Raw genomic sequence first — 20342 nt, 5'->3', positions numbered from 1 at the left:
GTCTCATCTTCGATACGGTCTTCCTTTTTGGGGTTCTAGCACAGCTGCCCAATCTGATGATATTTTAAAATTACAAAAAAGAGCAATACTGTATCTTTTTGGCCTCAGTAAAATAACACATTGCAGAAGCTACTAAGAAACTTTAGAAGCTTCCGGAAGCAGACAACTGGTGTAAACAAGAGAGACTAATAGTTAATGCTGAGTAAACACAAATCATCAACTTTACAAAAAAAAACAGCACTATAAGGCCTAAAACCACCGGTGCAGGGAGGAACAGAGAGTTCATTTGCCAAAGAAACAAAATACCTTAGAGTGTATTTTAATCAGAGGCTTACATGTAATACTCACATTCTGAAAACCACATAGAAAGCTATTATGTCCCTGAGCAGTTGAAGAAGAAGTTGTGTAGTGAGAATTAAGGACTTAACCCCAAAATGACTCTAGTTATTATTATAGTATTAGACCAATGATAACCTATCTCTCGGTGATGTGGTGGATAAAGACGCAGCAAGTGGGATCAATAAGGCTGCTAGGTTATACACAAACACTAGCATGCCTGTGTATTATGGGGGCCATAAAAACAGCTCCTACAGCAGCGTTGGAAGTCCTACTGAATCTACCACCATTTCATATCTTTATACAGGGCGAAGCCAGATCAGTGATGCACAAATTAATCCATAGTCAGCGACATATGAGCCAGATACATGGTGCTGTCAACAGAAAACTAATAACAATAGCTTTAAGGTTGGTTCAAAAACATCGGAAGTTGTGGGAGCCGGCATAGTAGGGACAAATCAAGGGATACACTTCCCGGTAAGTCTTTTAAGGATGTGACACTGTGTGGAAGAAATAGAAATGCAGGAAAGAACGTTCCGTTCAGTTTCCATCTTTACAGATAGTCAGGTAGTGCTTTAAGGCACTAAATTCTGTAGAGGTCAATTCTAAGCTAGTATGGGATTATGTGTGTGCCCTAAATAAACTAGGAGAATGTTGCAAGGTTACGGTAGTCTGGCTACCGGGGCACGAGGGTCATAAGGGCAATGAAAAAGGAGATGAAATGGCCAAACAAAGCTCATCAATGCCATTCATTGGACCGGAACCCTTCTGCGGCCTTGCAAAGACAGTAACAAGAATGGCTACAAGGAAGTGGGCAGCTCACAAATCTCTGGAATAGTGGAAAAATTCACCAGGACAAAGACAAGCGAAACAGTTCATTACAGAACATTCGTCAAAATTTACGGCAGACCTAATAAGCAAAGACAGGAAAACAGTCCAAGCCATAGTAGGTCTTCTAACAGGGCACTGTAAGTTGTATAGCCACTTGAAGCTGATGGGATTATCAGATGATGACCTGTGCAGATTCTGTCACCTCGAAGTAGAAACAGCAAAGCACATTCTATGTTAGTGTGATAGTCTTGCAAATGTGCGGTTCTTTACATTAGGAGAAGAAAATATACCAGCAAATATCTACACGGAAGGTACAGTCTCGAAGCTATTAGACTTTTTAAAAAGAGTTAGGCTAGAGAATGTTGTCTAGGACTAGAGGACCACAATAGTTCTGAAAAGGTCGCAGTGGAATAGGTCAAAAGGCTCTCTAAATTTATCTATCTATCGTGCTAATTTTAGACAATCCCAAAGAAGTCCAAGACTTGTTAAATAGATCCAGCTGAACAAGCGAACTCAGGTATTGGTCGTATCAGTATCAAACTACACAAAACCTAACAAAATAAATGTTTTGGTTAAAATATATGGTCAAAATATTTGGTCAAAATTTGGTTAATTAAAATAAAGTGTAGTACATTAAAAATTACATACCAAGTTTAATTATTTTTATTTGGCTGTAGCATTTCACACTTGGAGATATTCAGAGGAAGAATCTTAAAGTTGATTGTTGCCACACAAAACAATTATACATAATTTAGTGTCATCAGCCAAAAAATAAAATATTACTTTTGATATTAAAAAATGAATATCTATGTACACCAATACTGAATCGGACCCAAAACTAATCACTGTAGCACACTACTACACGACTCACAGCACAGTATTTTTGGTTAATCAAAAATCTTCAATACACCAGGTATGTTCTTCGTTCAACTTGGATCAATAAACGCTGGTAAAGAACTCGATCTCAAGTTGTCGAAAAGTCCAAATATATAATATAAACTGATTGATTCTTGTCTAATACCAAAGATTAATAATTTGTTGGGATTTTTCTTTTTATGTTTCCCTGAAGGATCCTTAATATTCCATAAACTTTCTAATCAAACACATGGTTTCGATATATTTATGTAATTACTATTTTATAAATTGTTAACTTTCTAAAACATGAAGTTCTCTACCCTTATTTGTTATTTATTGTCTATTTTTGAAATAGAATTGGTATTTTTTTTGTTTCTAAACCATGATAAGATGATAGATCGTGTATTAATTGCTTCTTCTTCTTTCAGTGCCTATTCGTTCCGAATATTGGCAATCATTCTGACTATAATTATTTTATTGACTGATGCTTTAAATAGATTCGTTGTTGTTGTGGAGAACCATTTCCTCAGGTTCTTCAACCATGATATTCTCCTTCTCCCAATTCCTCGCTTTCCGAATACTTTACCCTGTAGGATTACCTTCAGTAATCTGTATTTAGTGCTGTTTCTCATTATATGTCCGAGATATTCCAACTTTCTCCTTTTAATGGTATACATCACCTCTCTTTCTTTGCCCACTCTTCGTAATACGGTCTCGTTGGTTATCTTGTCTGTCCATGATATCCTTAGAATTCGCCTGTATAGCCACATCTCGAAGGCTTCAAGTTTTTTCTCCATTGCTTCAATTAGTGTCCAGGATTCAACTCCGTAATACAATATTGAGAAGATATAACATCGTAGGAGCCTTACTTTTATCTCCAGATTAAGATTGTGGCTTTTAAAGAGTTTGGCCATGTTATTGAATGCACTCCTAGCCTTCTCTATTCTACATTTTATTTCCTGTGAGTGATCCCATTGTTCATTTACTGTTGTTCCAAGATAGTTATACTGTTTTACTCGGTCCACTGGTGTATTATTGATAAGTAGTTGAGCGTCTCTAACTTTATTTTTGCTGATGATCATAAATTTAGTTTTTGTTATATTTAATTTATTAATTGCTAATTTAATTTAATAGCGTTTTTAATTATTAATTGTAATTAAATTATAATTAAATGTTTATTACTAAACATTTATTACAACTGCTTTCGACCTATGTTGGAGAGTTAGTATAACTTAAATAACATATTATATTATTTTTCTGTTACAGCTGTATGCCCATGCTATTTTAGGATATGGGTACGATTCAGGTGGAGATCAGTCATCCTGCGGCCGTCCTTATAGGTCTGGAAAAATGTTCCAACCGCCGTGCGACCTACTGAAGCAAGGATACTGTACGTCAGCGGGAAAAACTTATCCTTGGCAAGCTGTTAGACGTTTCGTTAAAGACAACCAAGGGCTCATGAGGCGTATGTACGGCGACCAGAGACATGGACATGTGCTAAGGGCTGAGTTTCCAGATGAGCCGGAGATCTTGAATCCGCTTGAGAATAGTATTAGATATTCTAGGTAAGTTAAACTAATAATAATGAAATAAACATTTTTCAGGTGTAATTGTGGTTTCAATATCAGCACCATCAGTAATGTTAATTAATTTACTTTTTCGTGTCCAGATTTTCAAATTTTTCGACCCAGTCCAACGCTCCTTGCTTGTTAAGATATAAATAATCGAGATTGCAGATACTGGGCAGCTGTGGTAGGTTATTATGTGTTCCATGTTCTGTATGACGCCTCCGTCGCATTTGTTGTCTCTTAAGTGTCTAAGACTTCACTTTATTTGGTATATTTCACTGATGCCACGCCAGTTATTCAGTTCAGTGTTATTCATATTGGTATTTAAGTTTGCACCACTGAGCATCTCATTCACGAGTGTCTGATTGGTCCGTTTTGTGAATTCGTGTACTTTTCTGCGGCAGTTTGGGGCTAGCAAAACCAGCAGCTCTATAGAGTTTTTCTGTTGGAGTTGTCTTCATATAGCCTGATACTCTGCGTGTTTCGTTTAGGAATTTTTTTGCATAAATTGATTATAACCAAATCGGGCAGGGTACTTTGCAGTAGAATAGCAGAGCGCATGGACAGTGGTTCTCAAGATGACTGGTCTGGCCTTCAACCTGCTATTGAGAAGTTTCTCCAAATATTGGTTCTGGATGGCACTATCTGATGGAACTGTTTCCTCACAGTGATCATCTAGGTAGATTAGTTTCTTTGTGTATTCCAGAGTAATACCATCCCATAGAACTTGGTGTGTCCTGTTTCTGACCTATGTGACCATGGAATAAGCTTACTTGGGTCTTGGTTATGTTCGGTTTAAGAATGTTGTTTCGGTAGTAATTTAGCATGGTGCCGAGGGATTTCTCTAATTTCCCTTCTATTTAAAGGTTTCTCTTTGCACAAGTAATGGCCAGGTTTTCGGCATACTGAACGTTTTCTGTGTACTCAGGTGTTGGTTGGTCATTTGTATGTATATTAAACAGGATGGTGACCAGAACGCTACCCTTAGCAAAGCCATTATTTTTGTCTTTTTTGGTACTTCTTTCCCTCAAGCGTGACGTAGAATTTTCTGTTTCTTTAACAAAGATTCGACAATTTTAACTAGATGGTAATCTTCGAGTATATCATAGAGTTTGGTCAGTAGCCTTCCGTGATTCACTGTAGAGAAAGCAGAGGTTCTGTTTGTTCTGTCCCTCGATATTTAGACTAACAATTGTAAAAAATGGCTCTGAGAAGAACCCTTTGGAGTCAGTTGTTGGTCGAAATGTTAATTGCGTTGGGTGGTGGAAGTGGTGGAGGTGGTGGAATTTTAAAACTACTTAAAACAGACCACACGCAGTCAAATGTGGTTTAACTTTGAATGACCTTGTTGATATATTTTAATAAATTGCTGACAAATAACTCCCTTACAAATATGTTACAAAAGTATCCAAAGGGGCTTATTCATGTTTTGTTTTAATATTTTTCTGAAACTAATTTTTTTTATATATAAAAAAATTTATTTAATTTACTAATGTTTGTATTTTGAGAACGATTTCCGAAGTGGAAATTGAAACGTCAATAAACGTATTTTATGTTTTGTTTTATCTAATTTTATTTTAATTTGTGTTCAAAATAAAGCAAGAACTTGTAAACAACATTTGTTTTGAATTCCTATGTGGCAGTAACTAACCTAAGATTCCGCAAATGTAACCTTAATTTTACGATTTTTTCGATGGCGCGATATACACGTATTCTTTTAGTTTTAAGAATTTTTATTTTTATTTTTTTTTATTTTATTTTTATTTACTTATTACAATTTTGTATTCATTTCTTGTTTATATTTTTAGATACCATTTTGAAGGTGTCGAAAACGAAGATAATGAAGTAGAAAGTGAAGCCAGATTTCTCCGCGAAGATCTCTCCAACGACGATGTCCTTAATACCAAGTTCATTTATTCCGAAGAACCAATAATATCCATTAAGTTAGCCGGTTTAAAAACTGCTCCGCACTTTCGACAGGCTACGGAGAGAACTACAAAGAGTACACCTATCAAAAAGTCTGAAGAGATCACAACCACCGAGAACTATTCAGAAAGTGCCGATCTTACTACGACTACGGAATCAATTCTGGAATCTACGACTTATCTAATGAACGAAACTAGAGAGGACAGCACCATTACTACCACTACTACAGAAGGGGATTCTGTAGATAAGAAAACTGACGAAAAAGAAAAAATGGCAGAGACTATGCTTTTCCAGGATGTTGATAACGACCAATCAAAAAAAAAGTTGCATGTGAACTATAACATGAAAGGAGTGTAAGTTTAATCATGTTGTTGCAATTTTTTCTTTATCTCTTATTAGTCCAGATAGATTCATTTTTGAAAAAAAGTTTTAAAACTTTTTTGACATATAAAAGTGTATCAAGCTTAAAAATAACATTGAAATCCGTTAAATAGGAGAGCCTAGGAAATATTTTAAACAACTGTACAATTTTTAACTTAATTAAATAATAACAAATAGAAAAAACATTAAGATTGGTCAATTAGTCCAGTTTCTATCCAATTTCACTAAGTCAACACCATCTTCATACAAGTCACAAAATTGATTTTAAAAACTCCAGAACCACAGCCTCCATCCGCTTTTATAAACCAAGAATTATCCGAGAAGCCATAGAAATTGAAAATGTGCCAAACTGTCTCAATACAAGAGATGGCGGCATCTAGTTACCTTTGACTTGGAGACCTCTCATAAAGATAATATCATCCGCTTGACCCTTTGACCCTCCGCGCTAACACCTGCGCCAACACCAGGCCAACCACCATGCCAACCTCCATCCAAACCAGGTCACCATCGACGATATAATTGTACGCTGTTCCCAGTAGCAGTAATGCATTGAATAGTAATCAATGTAGTAATGTCTGGGAGTTCGGGAGACTGAGACCTCGGAAGTCCTGAAGAAGGCATCAAAGAGGATGTCAAAACCTCTGCCCAGTGATAATCGACGCGTTTTAATCCAGAAGCCTGTTGAGTTTCATATTAATTCTTGTAATAGTATTAATCTTACCTTTACGTTCATGTTATTAATAATTCATGTAGCAGCGAAAGTGTTAAAATTGCCTTCTTAGACAGTACCGTAATACATATTTTTACTTTTAGGAACGCCTGTCCCGTCCGAGAAGAAGTCGTCGCCCCGTTCTGGGCGAACAACACCCGAGGAGAAGTCCTGGCTCTTCTTAATATGTACCCATTCGAACAATACGTACACTGGGAAAAGTGCACATTTGAACATCGCCAAATGTACTGTAGAGAGGGTTGCAGATGCGAACAGCAGTACAGGCTTCACAGGCTACTGGCGTACGATCCCAGCAACGAGTGCAGAGGAATATTTTCCGATTGGTTTAAATTTCCATCGTGTTGCGTTTGCAAATGTTACGATATGCCTGTTGAGTTTAGAGTTACTTCTAGGAGTCCTAGATACCAAACAAATGCTGATGAAAATTAACTTTTAAAAGCAATAATCGATAAAACCAATAGATGTGGATTATTGTAAAGTACATAATTTTATCTTAGGTTAAAATTACTAAATTTTTCGCTTAAAGAGGCTTAAAACATTGATTCTAGTCTGGTTTAAGTCAGAAATTAATCTATTAATTAGATAAACAGAGGACTCATTACCAATTTTTTCTTGGAATACTCATTTGAAACATTTAAATGTTGTAGCCTAGGTTTTTGTTATTATATACGATATAAATAATATGAATATAATAATATAAAATATAAATAAAGGACAATGTATTTAATAATTGAATACTATTTGGTTTGATCCAATAAATTCGTTAAAAAAAACCAAATACCTAACAAGGGAGTCTCGTAACTTATCAAATAAATCGTCAATCCGAGTTAACGAATACTTATCCGTGTAAAGAAGTAAAATTTGTCTTCGAAAATTTTAAAGCAGGACAGATTAAGAGAGGTAATGGTTGTGTCTTAAAATATTTGTTATAACTGTTTTGATTGGAGCCTGAAGCTCTTCTTTGGCTTCAAGTGATCGATGGGTTTATCCGGCAAGGAATACGATGTCGAGCCTAATTTTACAGGTATCCCAAACATTGCCTCATAATGAGTAGGTATGCCTTTATGGAATCATTTTTTTTTTCATAGGATGCACCGTTTACTAGTTTGATTTCTATTAAACCGAGAACATATTTTCTTTATCCTGATTTGCACGCTCGACCGAATCTTGAGGCTGGCTGTGTCTAGATTTTCCGTACACAATTTTCAGATAAAGCCACATTGCACAAGCTTCTGTTACGATTCGGTTACTGAACTCACGGGCATTGTCACTTTGGAGCATGCTGGGGACTCCAAATATAGTTAAAATATTAATTAGGTTACATTCAATCTCTTTTGCGTGTTTTCTCTTTAGGGCACGTAACTGTATGAACTTCGTTAAATGGTCTTGATAAACCAATATAAATCCAAACTCATTGTGGTTGAGAATGCATGTCAATTAGGTCTACTTGACATCTTGAGTTCATCTCTTGACAGACCAGTGGTTTAACAACAAGTCCTGCTTTAACAACTCCACATGCAATGTTAAATATAATTTTTTTGTCCTTCTTATTTTGTTTATTATTCCTTTACACAATTTAAAAATTAATAAAAAGTTTTCACTTGGAAATAAACTTGGAATCCAAATTAACGTTTATTTTTATGTGCACAACCGGTACTATGCTTTTACCTGTCGAAATACGATGGGTGTGCAATGTAATGAGCGCCTTAAGCGGGATGATCCTTAAACCTAGCCAATACATTACACAATTTGAACATGTTTGAGATCTCTGTAAATATAATTATAATTCAATTTGTATGATTCAAAATGTTTCCTTTATTTAATTACATTTGACAATTTTCATCAAAATATATAGAACTAGAACTAGAACTATCAATATATGCTTAACTATTAGCTGCCTTAAGTTCTACGGCCATATTGTCACAAATTACAAGACGGTTGGCGCAGGTTGTAATAAATATTTTCATATTTTTGTATCATACAGGTTGGGAAGTCTAAGAAGTGAATATACAACAGATTCCAACGCTGCAGTTTAATTTCACACAATCATTACTTTGGGTACATTACTGCTGTGTTAGCACGAGTATTATAAAATGAAAATTTATGAAATAAAATTTATTGTCAAGTAATGGCTGAATTAGTCGGTTTTTACTTTTGTTTACCGAAATCTAATGTTTCATAACGGGAGCTTTTATCTGTGACATTTGAGCTTTGAAATTTCTTGTGGTAAACGTTAAAAAAAGATCTTATTTTTTACAATATAAGAAATGTATTATTGTCATGAGAAATTCCAAAAGTGTCTATCGATATGTAAAAAGTTATACATATTTTATATGACTATTACTATTCATATATTTAATTTATAATAGATATATATTTATTTATTGTTAATATTATATTATGTATATTATTATATATTAATACGAAATTGTTCAGTATAAATGTAGAAAAATAACATTAAGATACAATAATTCAAAATTTGATAGATTTATTCAAATCTGTCAGACGTTATATATATTTTTCGTACTTATCTAATGAGTTCTTATAAGTATGTCTGATGGTAGTGTAGAGCAGATATGAAATAACGACGCATCAATAACTTATATCGTGGATCATTACAATATCAATCTCCTTTACCGACATGTTCTGCTTAAGCGTCTCCTTCCAGTTAGTCTTCTTTGGTCTTTCTTCCCTACTTCTCCCAGAAACCAGGAGGTATCAAGTCATATCTCATTTAAAAGCTCTGGTAAACTATATTTAATTATATTGTTTTCTCTTTAATTCCAACCTCCATTGTTAAAAGTTTAAAGTGATTCAAAGTGACTACCATTAACAGTGTTCAAAGTGACTACCATAAAGATTCAGGCAATAATAAAATCTATTTTCAAATTCTTGTCGCACTATTTGAAATGTTTCTTTTTTTATATATCTCTGCAGACTTGAATAATGCGCTGTCTTAAATGATCAAGAGAAATTCGAAGTATTTTGTAGACCTCAGATTTTAAATATCCCTACAAAAAAAGTCGAGTGGTATTAATGCTGGAGATCAAGGTGGCCACTCTATAGCATCCCATTGATGCTAAGGGATGCATCCACTTGCAGGGATAATTTTGGTTTAACAGATGTTTCTTATAGAGATCAAAATAGGGTGAATCCCCGTCTTTCTGAAAATATAAAAGTTATTTTCATTAATCAAAAAATTTCTTTGGTCATCTAGTTTATTCTCCACACTATCTTCGATAACCTTCTTCTTCTTCAATATTAGTCTCCTAAATTGTTTAAATTATCGCACTATCTTTTTCTTGATCTGCCAATACTTCTTTGTCCATTTGGTGACTTATCTCGTGCTATTGGTACTATCCTATCCTCTGCCATTCTACTAATGTGTTCGTTCCATTCCTGTTTCCGTTTTGTCACCCATCCATTTATGTCTTCTATATTGCATGCTCTTCTTATGTTTTCGCTTCTCTTCTTATCCAACAGGCTTTTCGCTGATATTCGTCGGAGTATAAAGAGAAGTGGGCTTAACGATTCACCCTGTCTGACTCCGCTTTGTGCTGATATACGCTGTGTTAGTTTTCTGTGTATTATAATATTGACTGGTATATTCCTTTTATACAGTAGGTGTTAGACGTCTTCGGCTTGGATGCGATCGAAAGGCTTTGTCAGGTCTATAAAGTGGTCTTTTCTGTGATTTGTCTTAGTACAAATACGGCGTCTACGCAGGATCTTCCGGATCTGAATCCTTGTTGTTTATCTGATAAAGTTGTTAGTTTATTGATTTTGTTGGTTAGGACTTTTGTGGTAAGCTTGGGTGCGGTTCAGTAGATTTATACCTCTATAATTGTTGGGGTCTTCTTTATCTCCTTTCTTGAACATTGCCAACACCTGCCTGAAATCTTATAATAATCGGCGCTTGCACTTCCTACTATACAGTTGTAAATTTGTTTCTAATAGTAGAACACAGGGGTTGCGCGAACTTTTCTACCAGGCTAATATAGTTTTTATATTGAGCTCAGATGTTCATTAGTATTTGTTCAATAGACCGGTAATCAATCAGTAACTATTAAAAATACCGCAAACCCCCCACCACTGCTCTATACTTTTATTTATGCATAGGTTGTTGAGTTTATAGTTGACTCCAGATATATATATAAACCATCGACTATCGATATTGAATTAAAAAACTATTTTTAATACCAAACATTTAAGCCATCGCTAAAATGAGATTTTTAACCAAATAATGTGTCAAATACATTGTGAAAAACAATTTAAAATTTGTTTCCTCTGTTTCTTTTTGTTTTCATTTTTACAAATCAATTATAATGAAATGTTTTTAACAATACTATTACACATTTGATGCGTATATTATAAGCGTTCAGTCTATTTGCAGACTCCCATTTGAATAAATTTTTAAGGCGAAATGGATAATTAGAAGAACTTATCTTTGAAACGGTTAGAATTTTGACGGGCGATATATATCTGGAGTCGACTTTACTCATGTATGTAATGTACACTTACACGTTTTAAGGCTAGTGTTACTGTTAATATTATTGTAAAAAGTATAACATATTATTATCCAGAAAGTTTTAGCATACTGTTAATGTTATGTTATTATTTGTTGTATTTATTTCAATATTTATGATATTACAATGTAAATACTCATTTTGTTAATATTATCTAATAAACACGATGTTGCTGGAGTGTTGGTTTTGTACTTAGTTTCCTCACTTCGTTTCCAAACGATAAAAATAGTTTAATATGAACATATTAAATGAGTTTTATTAAAGAATACTATTTTTTTTAAATTTCTTAAATTCTTTCTTCTTCTTCTTGGTTACTGTTCTCAGCCAAGTTTTCTGCTGTTCTTTTTTGCTGTCAACGGATTCTATAGAAGATCTTGAATCCAGATTGAAATCAAAAAATCTCCTTGCTACGAGGGTCACTTTTTCTTAGTATCCGTCATCGTGAACGAGAACTTGCTCCTTTTTTTCAAGAAAGAGAAGCAGTGGTTTTCTGTAGTAACATTTAATCAGTGATGGGATATTTTGGAATGAGACTTGTAAAACTGGTATGGGAGGAGATTCCCACAGGCAAAAGACCACTTGGACGTCCCAGAATGCGATGGAGAGATAACATCCAAGCAGTTCTCCTGAAAATGAACATTCCATTTGACCCTAGGTTGATGGAAGACCGAACAAATTGGAAAAAAGTTGTACAGTCAGCCAAGACCCACCCAGGGTTGTAGCGCTACGTGATGATGATGATATTTTGGAATCGACTAAATTTACTAAATGGAGACTCTTTATAGATTCGTCAAAAGCTACTTTCAAAGCTGTCCTTTTACACAATGGAAACAAATATGCCTCAATTCCATTCCCCTTCATTTAAAAGAAACACAACAATATGAAAATTTTCTTGGAAAATAATGGGCGACAATTGGCAATAAAACGATTTTGAACTGTACACAAGAAATTTGCAAGAAATTACTATTTTATTAACATCAAAATGAAACTTATATTATGCTATTTTCAATCTAATTAAGTATGGAAAATAATGTCATTAAGATGGTAACTATCACGTTGGATGCAGTTTTCGATCCTCTTTATGAAATCCTCCATAAAACGCTCTAACATAGCATGATCAATAGTCAGAATTGCGTTTTTCAACTCGATTAAATTACGAGGCTTGCTAGCATATACACGACTCTTTAAATTCCCCCATAGAAAAGACTTTGGAGGCCACAGCAAATCTCCGAAACGTGAAATGAGTTGTCCTGGGAACAGGTTGTGGAGAATATTCATTGAAGCATGGGCCGTATGTGCCGTGGCACCATCCTGCTGAAACCACACATTTCATGGGTTTATCCCTTTTCTGCGTAATTCTGGAACCAAAAAATGTTGGATCATTTCAACGTAGCGAGTAAAATTACCGGTGAAGGTATGGCCAGCCTCTTCAAAAAAATATGGCACAATAATGCCAATCGAACCAATGGCACACCACACTGTGACTTTTTGAGAATGTAAAGGACGCTTATGGAGATTTCGTGGGTTTTCCGGAGCCCAGTACCTGTAATTCTGTTTATTAACGGTTCCATCTAAATGGAAATGGGCTTTGTCGCTCATTAGAAGATACTATCCTCCAAAAGAACTTGCTTTCTCATAGCAAAATCCTTACGTTGTTCAACATCTCTTTCCATTCATTTCTGGACAATCTGCAATTTGTAGGGGTAAAATTTTAGTTCCTTGTGCAACATTTTTCTAAACGATTCGGGATTAATGTTTAGCTCAATTGTACATTTCGGGCGGACCGTGTGGGGCTTCTGACGACGGCATCTCTCACTTGCTGTATATTTACAGGAGTTCTTACTGTTCTATTCCGAATTTTCCTTTTTTTTATATGACACTCCCTGTTGTTCTAAAATTATTTATCCATCTTAAGATTGTGTTGAGAGATGGAACCGCTCCACGCCTACCAATATTAAAGTGACTGCGAAAAAGTCGCTGCGTAGTGATAACTGATTCTTGATTTCGGATAAAGCTATCGTATGGAAACGTGCGATGTTCTACCGTCCAACTGTTTAATTTATCGGTATTCTTCTAGATTTGCAAAGTGGATTTGCTAATTTTCCTTGTTTTCTTTGTGAATGAGATAGCAGAGATATGTTCAATCACTATATAGTGAATCTTGGAAAACAAGAACCCAGATAACACCAGGCTCAAAGAATGTCATAAACTGTCTATTATTAAATCACAACCAAACATGTTCTGCTTCCACTTCTACAAATTAAACTGGGTTTAATGAAACAATTCGTGAAAGCGTTGAATCAGGATAAAGCATGTTTCCAGTATTTGGGTAGAAGTAAAGATAACTTTTGAGAAAATAAAAGCTGGAGTTTTTTTGGCTCAAACAAGTTTAAATTACCAACTAATGATCGACACTGACTTGGAAAAATGCATGGATACTATGGAAAGAAATGCATGGAGGAGCTACAAATCAGTTGTTAAGGGATTTCTTGGAAACAAAAAAAAAACGGGTGTGGCAGTCCAGTGGGACTGCCGGTGGAAGTTACACTTCTATACACGCATTCGCCGTTACAAATTTATTTGTCAGTCAATCTGCACAATCATTACATATGTAATTCTATAGGTAAGACATATCAGAAAGAGAAACAGAATTAATAACAACTTACTAACAATGAAGGATTGAATCAATATTTTGATGAAAATATATATTTTTATTTTCATATATGTATGAAAGGAGTTGAATGCAAAAAATTTTTTACACATACTCTGCAGTAAAATTCATTGTTTATTTTGTTATTAATATAATAATACAATACAAATTAAACTGCAATATTCATAAGTATTTAAAAATGACAATAATATACATAAAAAAATACACTACAATACAGTGCAACATAATTCCATATAATAATACAATACAAATTAAAATGCAATATCCATAAGTATTTAAAAATGACAATAATGTAATAATATTAATAAAAAAGTTCCCCCCGACTGAGAATCGAACCCCGGTCTCCCGCGTGACAGGCGGGGATACTGACTACTATTCTACCGAGGACATGACACGAACGTATTTCAAAATTGACAGTTCTGGATCATACAGTGATTTATTGAGATTATTATTCTGAAATACAAAAGACTAATATAATTATGAACATTTATTAAATAATACAAAACATATCACATAAATAATAATATTAATAAATATTTTATTATGTATAATATTTTATGTATATATATATATATATACATATATATATATATATATATATATATATATATATATATATATATATATACACTCGCGATTATGAAATCCGGGTCATTTTGAAAATTTCAAGTTTCTTAAATATTTTTGCCTCTGGTGCAGTAATAACCTTTTTTTGGCAAATGTATTTTTTATTATCATCAATGTTTGTTTTGAAAGAAAAAAAATGGTTTTTTATTGCTTTTATTTGAAAAAAACAGAAAACAAATCAAATTGTTGATAAAACAGACATACGAAAAAAATGGAAAATATAGAACGTGGTAAAAAATTAGTAAAATTTCAATGACCAATATCGTGTATTGCCTCCCCTTGCTCTAATAACCTCTTGCAGACGACGGGGCATACTCTCAATTTTTCTCTGGATTACATGTTGTGGTATGTTATTCCACTCTCTCACTAACAGATCCTTAAGCTCCTGTGCGTTGTTAGGAGGAGGTGTATGGGTTGGAAGACGTTTTTTCAAATCGTTCCAGAGATGTTCGATGGGATTCAGGTCCGGAGACCTAGCTGGCCAGGGTACCCTCGTAATTCCAACTTCGTCCAAGTATTACATACTGATCCTGGCAACGTGCGGTCGTTGTCCTGCATAAAAACGGCGTTTTCTCCAAGCCCTGCCATGTTCGACATAACATGTTCTTCCGGAATCTCCGTAATGTACCTTCGTGCAGTTAGGGACCTATTTTCGATGAAGGGTAATTCTGTGTGGAAGTCGGAAGATATACCTCCCCACGCCATGACCGAGCCTCCACCAAATGGCATTCTTGGAGCAATGCAAGCTTGTGAAAATCGTTCACCGGTTTTCCTCCAACCTCTTACACGTCCATCGGATCCAGTTAGGCAGAAACGGGATTCATCTGAGAATAACACTTTGCTACAATCGTTAATTCCCCAATGCGCGTATTGTCGAGCAAAAGCTAGTCGTGCAACTCGAGACACCCGGCGAAGTGGCGGTCCTCTAGCCATTACCCGAGAAGATAGTCAAGAAGAACGAAGCCTTCTTCTGACTGTTGCAACACTAAAATTGCGATTTCGTACTTCCTCTAGACGATTTTGATGCATAACCGCAGTTGAGGTCCGGTTTCGTAAAGCCTGAAAGACAAGGAAACGGTCATCTAGTGCCATGGTCGTTCTTCTTCGTCTAGAGCCAGATCGCCTGGTTAGCAAACTTGCCTCCTGAAAGCGTTGAAGCACTCGTTGAACCGTAGAAAGGCTTACGCCAACAGTTCTTGCGATTTGCCGTTAAGTGTGACCGTCTTCCACAAGTGCAACAATTTGTGCCGTTTCAACAAGAGTCAAAGGCATTTTTGTCAAAAAATAAACACTAATAATGGCACTAATAAACACTAATGGTGGCAATAATAAACGTTTGTCCATTGCATTTGAACACAACGTCGAAGCCATTTAAAACAAGCGGAGTTACAGGTAGCGTTCATTTTGGGAAGTGTGCACTTTACCGCGAAATCGGCACTATTGGAATTCTTTGTTACAAAGGAAACCGCAACAATTCTCAGAAACATGCATTAGTTTGTATTTGTGTTATTGTTATTTACGATAAAGCTCGTTAAAAATGAAATATCGGTGATTTTCTAGGTGACCCGGATTTTATGATCGCGAGTGTATATATATATATATATATATATATATATATATATATATATATATATATATATATATATATATATATATATATCTTTATATAATATATATAATATTAAATTATATATACAAAAGGAACATTTTTATATTCGAGAGAGGAAGAGAGAGAAAATATATCTTCTGTCTCTCTCTTACTCATTATCTTACATATGTAATGATTTCACAGATTCACTCCCATACAAATTTCCAACGTGGAGCGCGCGTATAGAAGTATAACTTCGAAAATTCAAAAACGTAAGTGGCTTGTTAAGAAGTTTCCAAAACATAGGTTATCTGATGATTTTAAGTCCACTGCAGGACGTAGGCCTCTCTTGATTGTATACAAAGTGCAATGTCTTATACAGTATGGATCCAATTTTTCGTCATCTTTCGCAGATCATCTTGCCATCGTGTAGGTGGTCTTCCTCCGATTCGGTTATCTGTCCTTGGTCTCCATTCGGCTAATTGCATGTCCACCTTCCATCCTTCATCCTTGGTACGTAGCCTATCTCCATTTCAATCTGAAAGCTCTCTCCACAACATCTGTAACTCTGGTTCTTTTTCGTAGGTCTTCATTTGTGCTCTTTTTTTTTATTGTTATTCCTTCGTTGAATCGTTGTACCCTTCTGTGTGCTACTCTTGTTTTAAAGCATTGTTTTTTGTAAGGACAGTGTTTCCGCACCGTAGGTCATTACTGGTAGAACACACTGATCGAACAATTTTCGCTTCAGATTAATCGGTATATTTTTGTCTTTAAATATGTTTTTAAGAGATTTATATGCTGCCCATCCATGTGATATTCTTCGTGATACTTCACCTGTTTGGTTGTCTTTGCCTATTCTAATTTTGTGTTCAAAGTATATGTATTTATCAACAAATTCTACATCGTCTTTTTGAATTTTTAAATTGTTACTGGGTACGAAGTTCTTTACGTATTTTTTTGGGATATTTATTTTTAAATAAATTTCTCTGCAGGATCTTTACAGTTCTTCTAACATGATATTGATTTCGCTTAGGTCATCTCCTATCTATATATTCGTTCGTATAATTAACATAAGTAGCATAAAAGTTTAAAAACTATAATGGATGCAGACCTACAAAATAATTGTATAATTATCTACTTGCAGTTAAGTAGAAGAGATAACACAAACGGTAACGAAAAACGATTTAGTTCAATTAAGTATAACGAAAAGAAATTATAATAATGGAACATATTATCATCACTTAACTGTTTTAGTTTTAAAATCGTTGATAACACAATTTATGCTCAGTGGTATCAATAATATTGTGAATAGCTTTTAAAAAATGGCATTAATATTATTGAATTAAAAGTTTTTTAAATGATATAGGGAGAGGCTTCCGGTTAACAACAAATTTTCTGCGTAATTGTTAATTCATTATTCACCTAATTCACTATCGAATCTTTAGTGGTACGATCCGAATTTTTCTTTTTGTTTTTCGCATCTTACTTGAATGTTCACACAATAAAATGTATTCTAATTTGAATTTAATATCAATAAAATCACACTGGATTTTGATGATTTTAATCAAAAATAATCTTAGATCATAGGCGTTGAAATCCTATCAACAATAAAAAGTAGCACAGAGTGAGGATAACCAAAAAATAACTCAGTTTAACCAATATAATCGCTAAAAGATTCTCTCATTCTCTTAAAATTTTTCTCAACCTTACAATTTATAACACCAACAGCAAATTTCTATTGCTGACTTTTTCCAACAAAATGTATGTACTCCATTTCTAATATTGCTTTTTATGACCATAATGGGTTGATCGGTGTATCGGTGTCTTCTTCTTCTTCGAGTTTCATGGCAGTTATCGATCGTTGGATATCATGTTCCATATTGACTACCATATTCGCTACGTGCCAAGAACTGGACGAAAATGAGAAGAAATATGACTTTTTAACATGCTTAAAAAAATTAGAGAATTAACAGGAATAAGAAAAACACTTCAAACTAGGCAACTAAGAGATGACAGTGGTGCACTTATAACAGATATAAACCAAAAAACGTAGAAATGGGCACAATATATAGCACAGCACAAGACAAAGAGAGAACAGAAGCACCAAAAGAATTTAAAGATGATACTGGACCTAATATTATACGAGAAGAAATCGAATATTCAATGAAACAAGTTAAAAGTGGTATATCTTCCTGGCCTGATGAAGTTCTCATCGAATTACTTAAAATTGTGAATACTGAATCTATCGATCTTGGCTAAATTGCCAAGTGCTAAAGCCACAAAAAAAAGAATCTATTGATCTTCTGAGTAACCAAAGACTCAATCTGTAAATCCGATATCAGATGGTAAAATTTTATATCCACTCTATTCTTCTTTATGGTGTTGAAGCTTGGACTCTTAATGTTGACTTAATGAGCTTTTGATGGAAGCTTTTGAGATGTGGCTTTTTAGGAGAATTTTGAAGATACCATGGACCGATTATATTACGAACGAAATGGTGTTGCACAGAATGGGAAGAGAGAGAGAAATTTTGACCACCATTAAAAGGCGAAAGACAGCATATTTGGGGCAAATACTGAGAAATGATAAGTACGAGTTGTTGCAGCTGATTATGAAGGGTAAAATCGAAGGAAAACGGGGTCCTGGCTGAAAAACATTCGCGACTGGACCAGGTTAAACACTCAGACGCTCTTAAGAAAAGCAGAAGATAGAGGCGAATTTGCAATGGTTATAGCCAACCTTCATTAGTGGAGACGGCACTAGAAGAAGAAGATTGGTCTTCTTTTGGATCTATTTAATACCATATATAGCTGAAGATCTAGGTATGGCAAGAGAGATGGTACAGGAACTCTTTGTGGCTACAGAAAGTGTAGGTTTAAATATAAATATCTCAAAAACAAAAATCATGACCAATTTGGTACCCAACCAGAACATCAGTATTGGTGGGAAAGAAATAGAACTCGTAGATAGATATAAATACCTGGGACATGAAATTATTATTGGCAGGGATAACCAGACTCATGAACTGAAGAGAAGAATCGGCCTTGGGTGGGCAGCATTTGGAAAACTGAGAGAAACTTTTAAAAGTGAGCTGCCCACATGCCTAAAGAGAAAGGTATTTGATCAGTGCGTCCTCCCAGTCTTGACGTACGGAGCAGAAACACTTACCTTAACAAAAGCAGCAGCTACCAAACTGAGAGTCACGCAGAAAAGAATGAAGCGGTCTATGTTAGGAATAACTCTGCGAGACAGAATAACCAACGACGACATCAGGAGAAGAACCGGAGTGACTGACATCATCGAGAAGATAGCCAGACTAAAATGAAGATGGGCAGGACACATAGCCAGAATGACAGATGGGCGATGGACAAAGAGGTTATTGGAAAGGAGGCCAAGGGAAGACAAGAGAAGCGTCGTTCGACCACCTACAAGATGGACTGACGATTTAAGAAGACTCAATAAAAACTGGATGAGAGCGGCGCAAGATAGATATGGTTGGAAACATGAGGAAGAGGCCTATGTTCAGCAGTGGACTCTTGAGGCTGGATAATGAATACCATATATACAACAGGTAAAAGACCTAAAGAGTGACTCTAATAGACATTTATACTGCTTCCCAAAAAAAGGCAATGCAAAGGAGTGCAATGAACAGCGCACCCTAGCCTTTATGAGTCATGTCTTAAAATTGTTTTTAAAATTAATTTACAATAAAGTACATAAGAAATTAGATGAAGGCATAAGTAATACACAAATGGGATTGAGCAACGGTCTGGAAACACGAGATGCACTGTGCAGTAAGTGCTCTTTCGCTGATATGAATAGACATGAATTAGGAAGTCTATGCTTATTTCATTGATTTTAAGAAGGCATTTGACGGAGTACAGCATAAAGAAATTTTGTTAAACAAAAACATAGACAGTAGAGACATTAGAATTAAATGTAACAAACAACATTAGTAATAGTGTAGTGTATTGAAATCAAACAGCAAAAGTAGAAAATGAACTGACTGAACAACTTTTAACAGAATGAGAAAACTTTTCTGTAATCACAATATCAACATAACGCTCCGGATAAGAATGTTTCAATGTTATATTTTTTCTGTCCTTTTGTATGGTGTTGAGGCTTGGACACTAAAACAATCCGAACATTAAAATTCTGGAAGCATTCGAAATGTGGTGTTACCATCGTATTCTGAAAATATCATGGATATATAGCAAAACAAGCCCACAAGTTCTCGAGGGCAAAATCAAAGGCAGAAGAAGTTTGGTTGCAGTTCAATTGAACTATTCAGACGTGTAAACCA

General features: G+C 34.9%; 1 protein-coding gene across 1 annotated transcript in view; it reads left to right on the top strand.

The window, feature by feature from the left end:
• spz4 (Spaetzle domain-containing protein 4) overlaps positions 1-7362 on the top strand; it is a 45841-nt gene extending 38479 nt beyond the window's left edge. Inside the window, exons 2-4 of the mRNA XM_072527506.1 lie at positions 3289-3587; positions 5399-5869; positions 6711-7362. Coding sequence (XP_072383607.1) covers positions 3289-3587; positions 5399-5869; positions 6711-7056 — 1116 coding nt within the window. The 3' untranslated portion in view covers positions 7057-7362. The remainder of the gene's footprint in view (positions 1-3288; positions 3588-5398; positions 5870-6710) is intronic.
• Positions 7363-20342: the final 12980 nt, after the last annotated feature.

This window comes from Diabrotica undecimpunctata, chromosome 3, assembly GCF_040954645.1.
Source record: "Diabrotica undecimpunctata isolate CICGRU chromosome 3, icDiaUnde3, whole genome shotgun sequence".
In the NCBI taxonomy this organism is placed as follows: Eukaryota; Metazoa; Arthropoda; class Insecta; order Coleoptera; family Chrysomelidae; genus Diabrotica; species Diabrotica undecimpunctata.
This window is presented reverse-complemented; position numbering and strand designations above follow the sequence as displayed.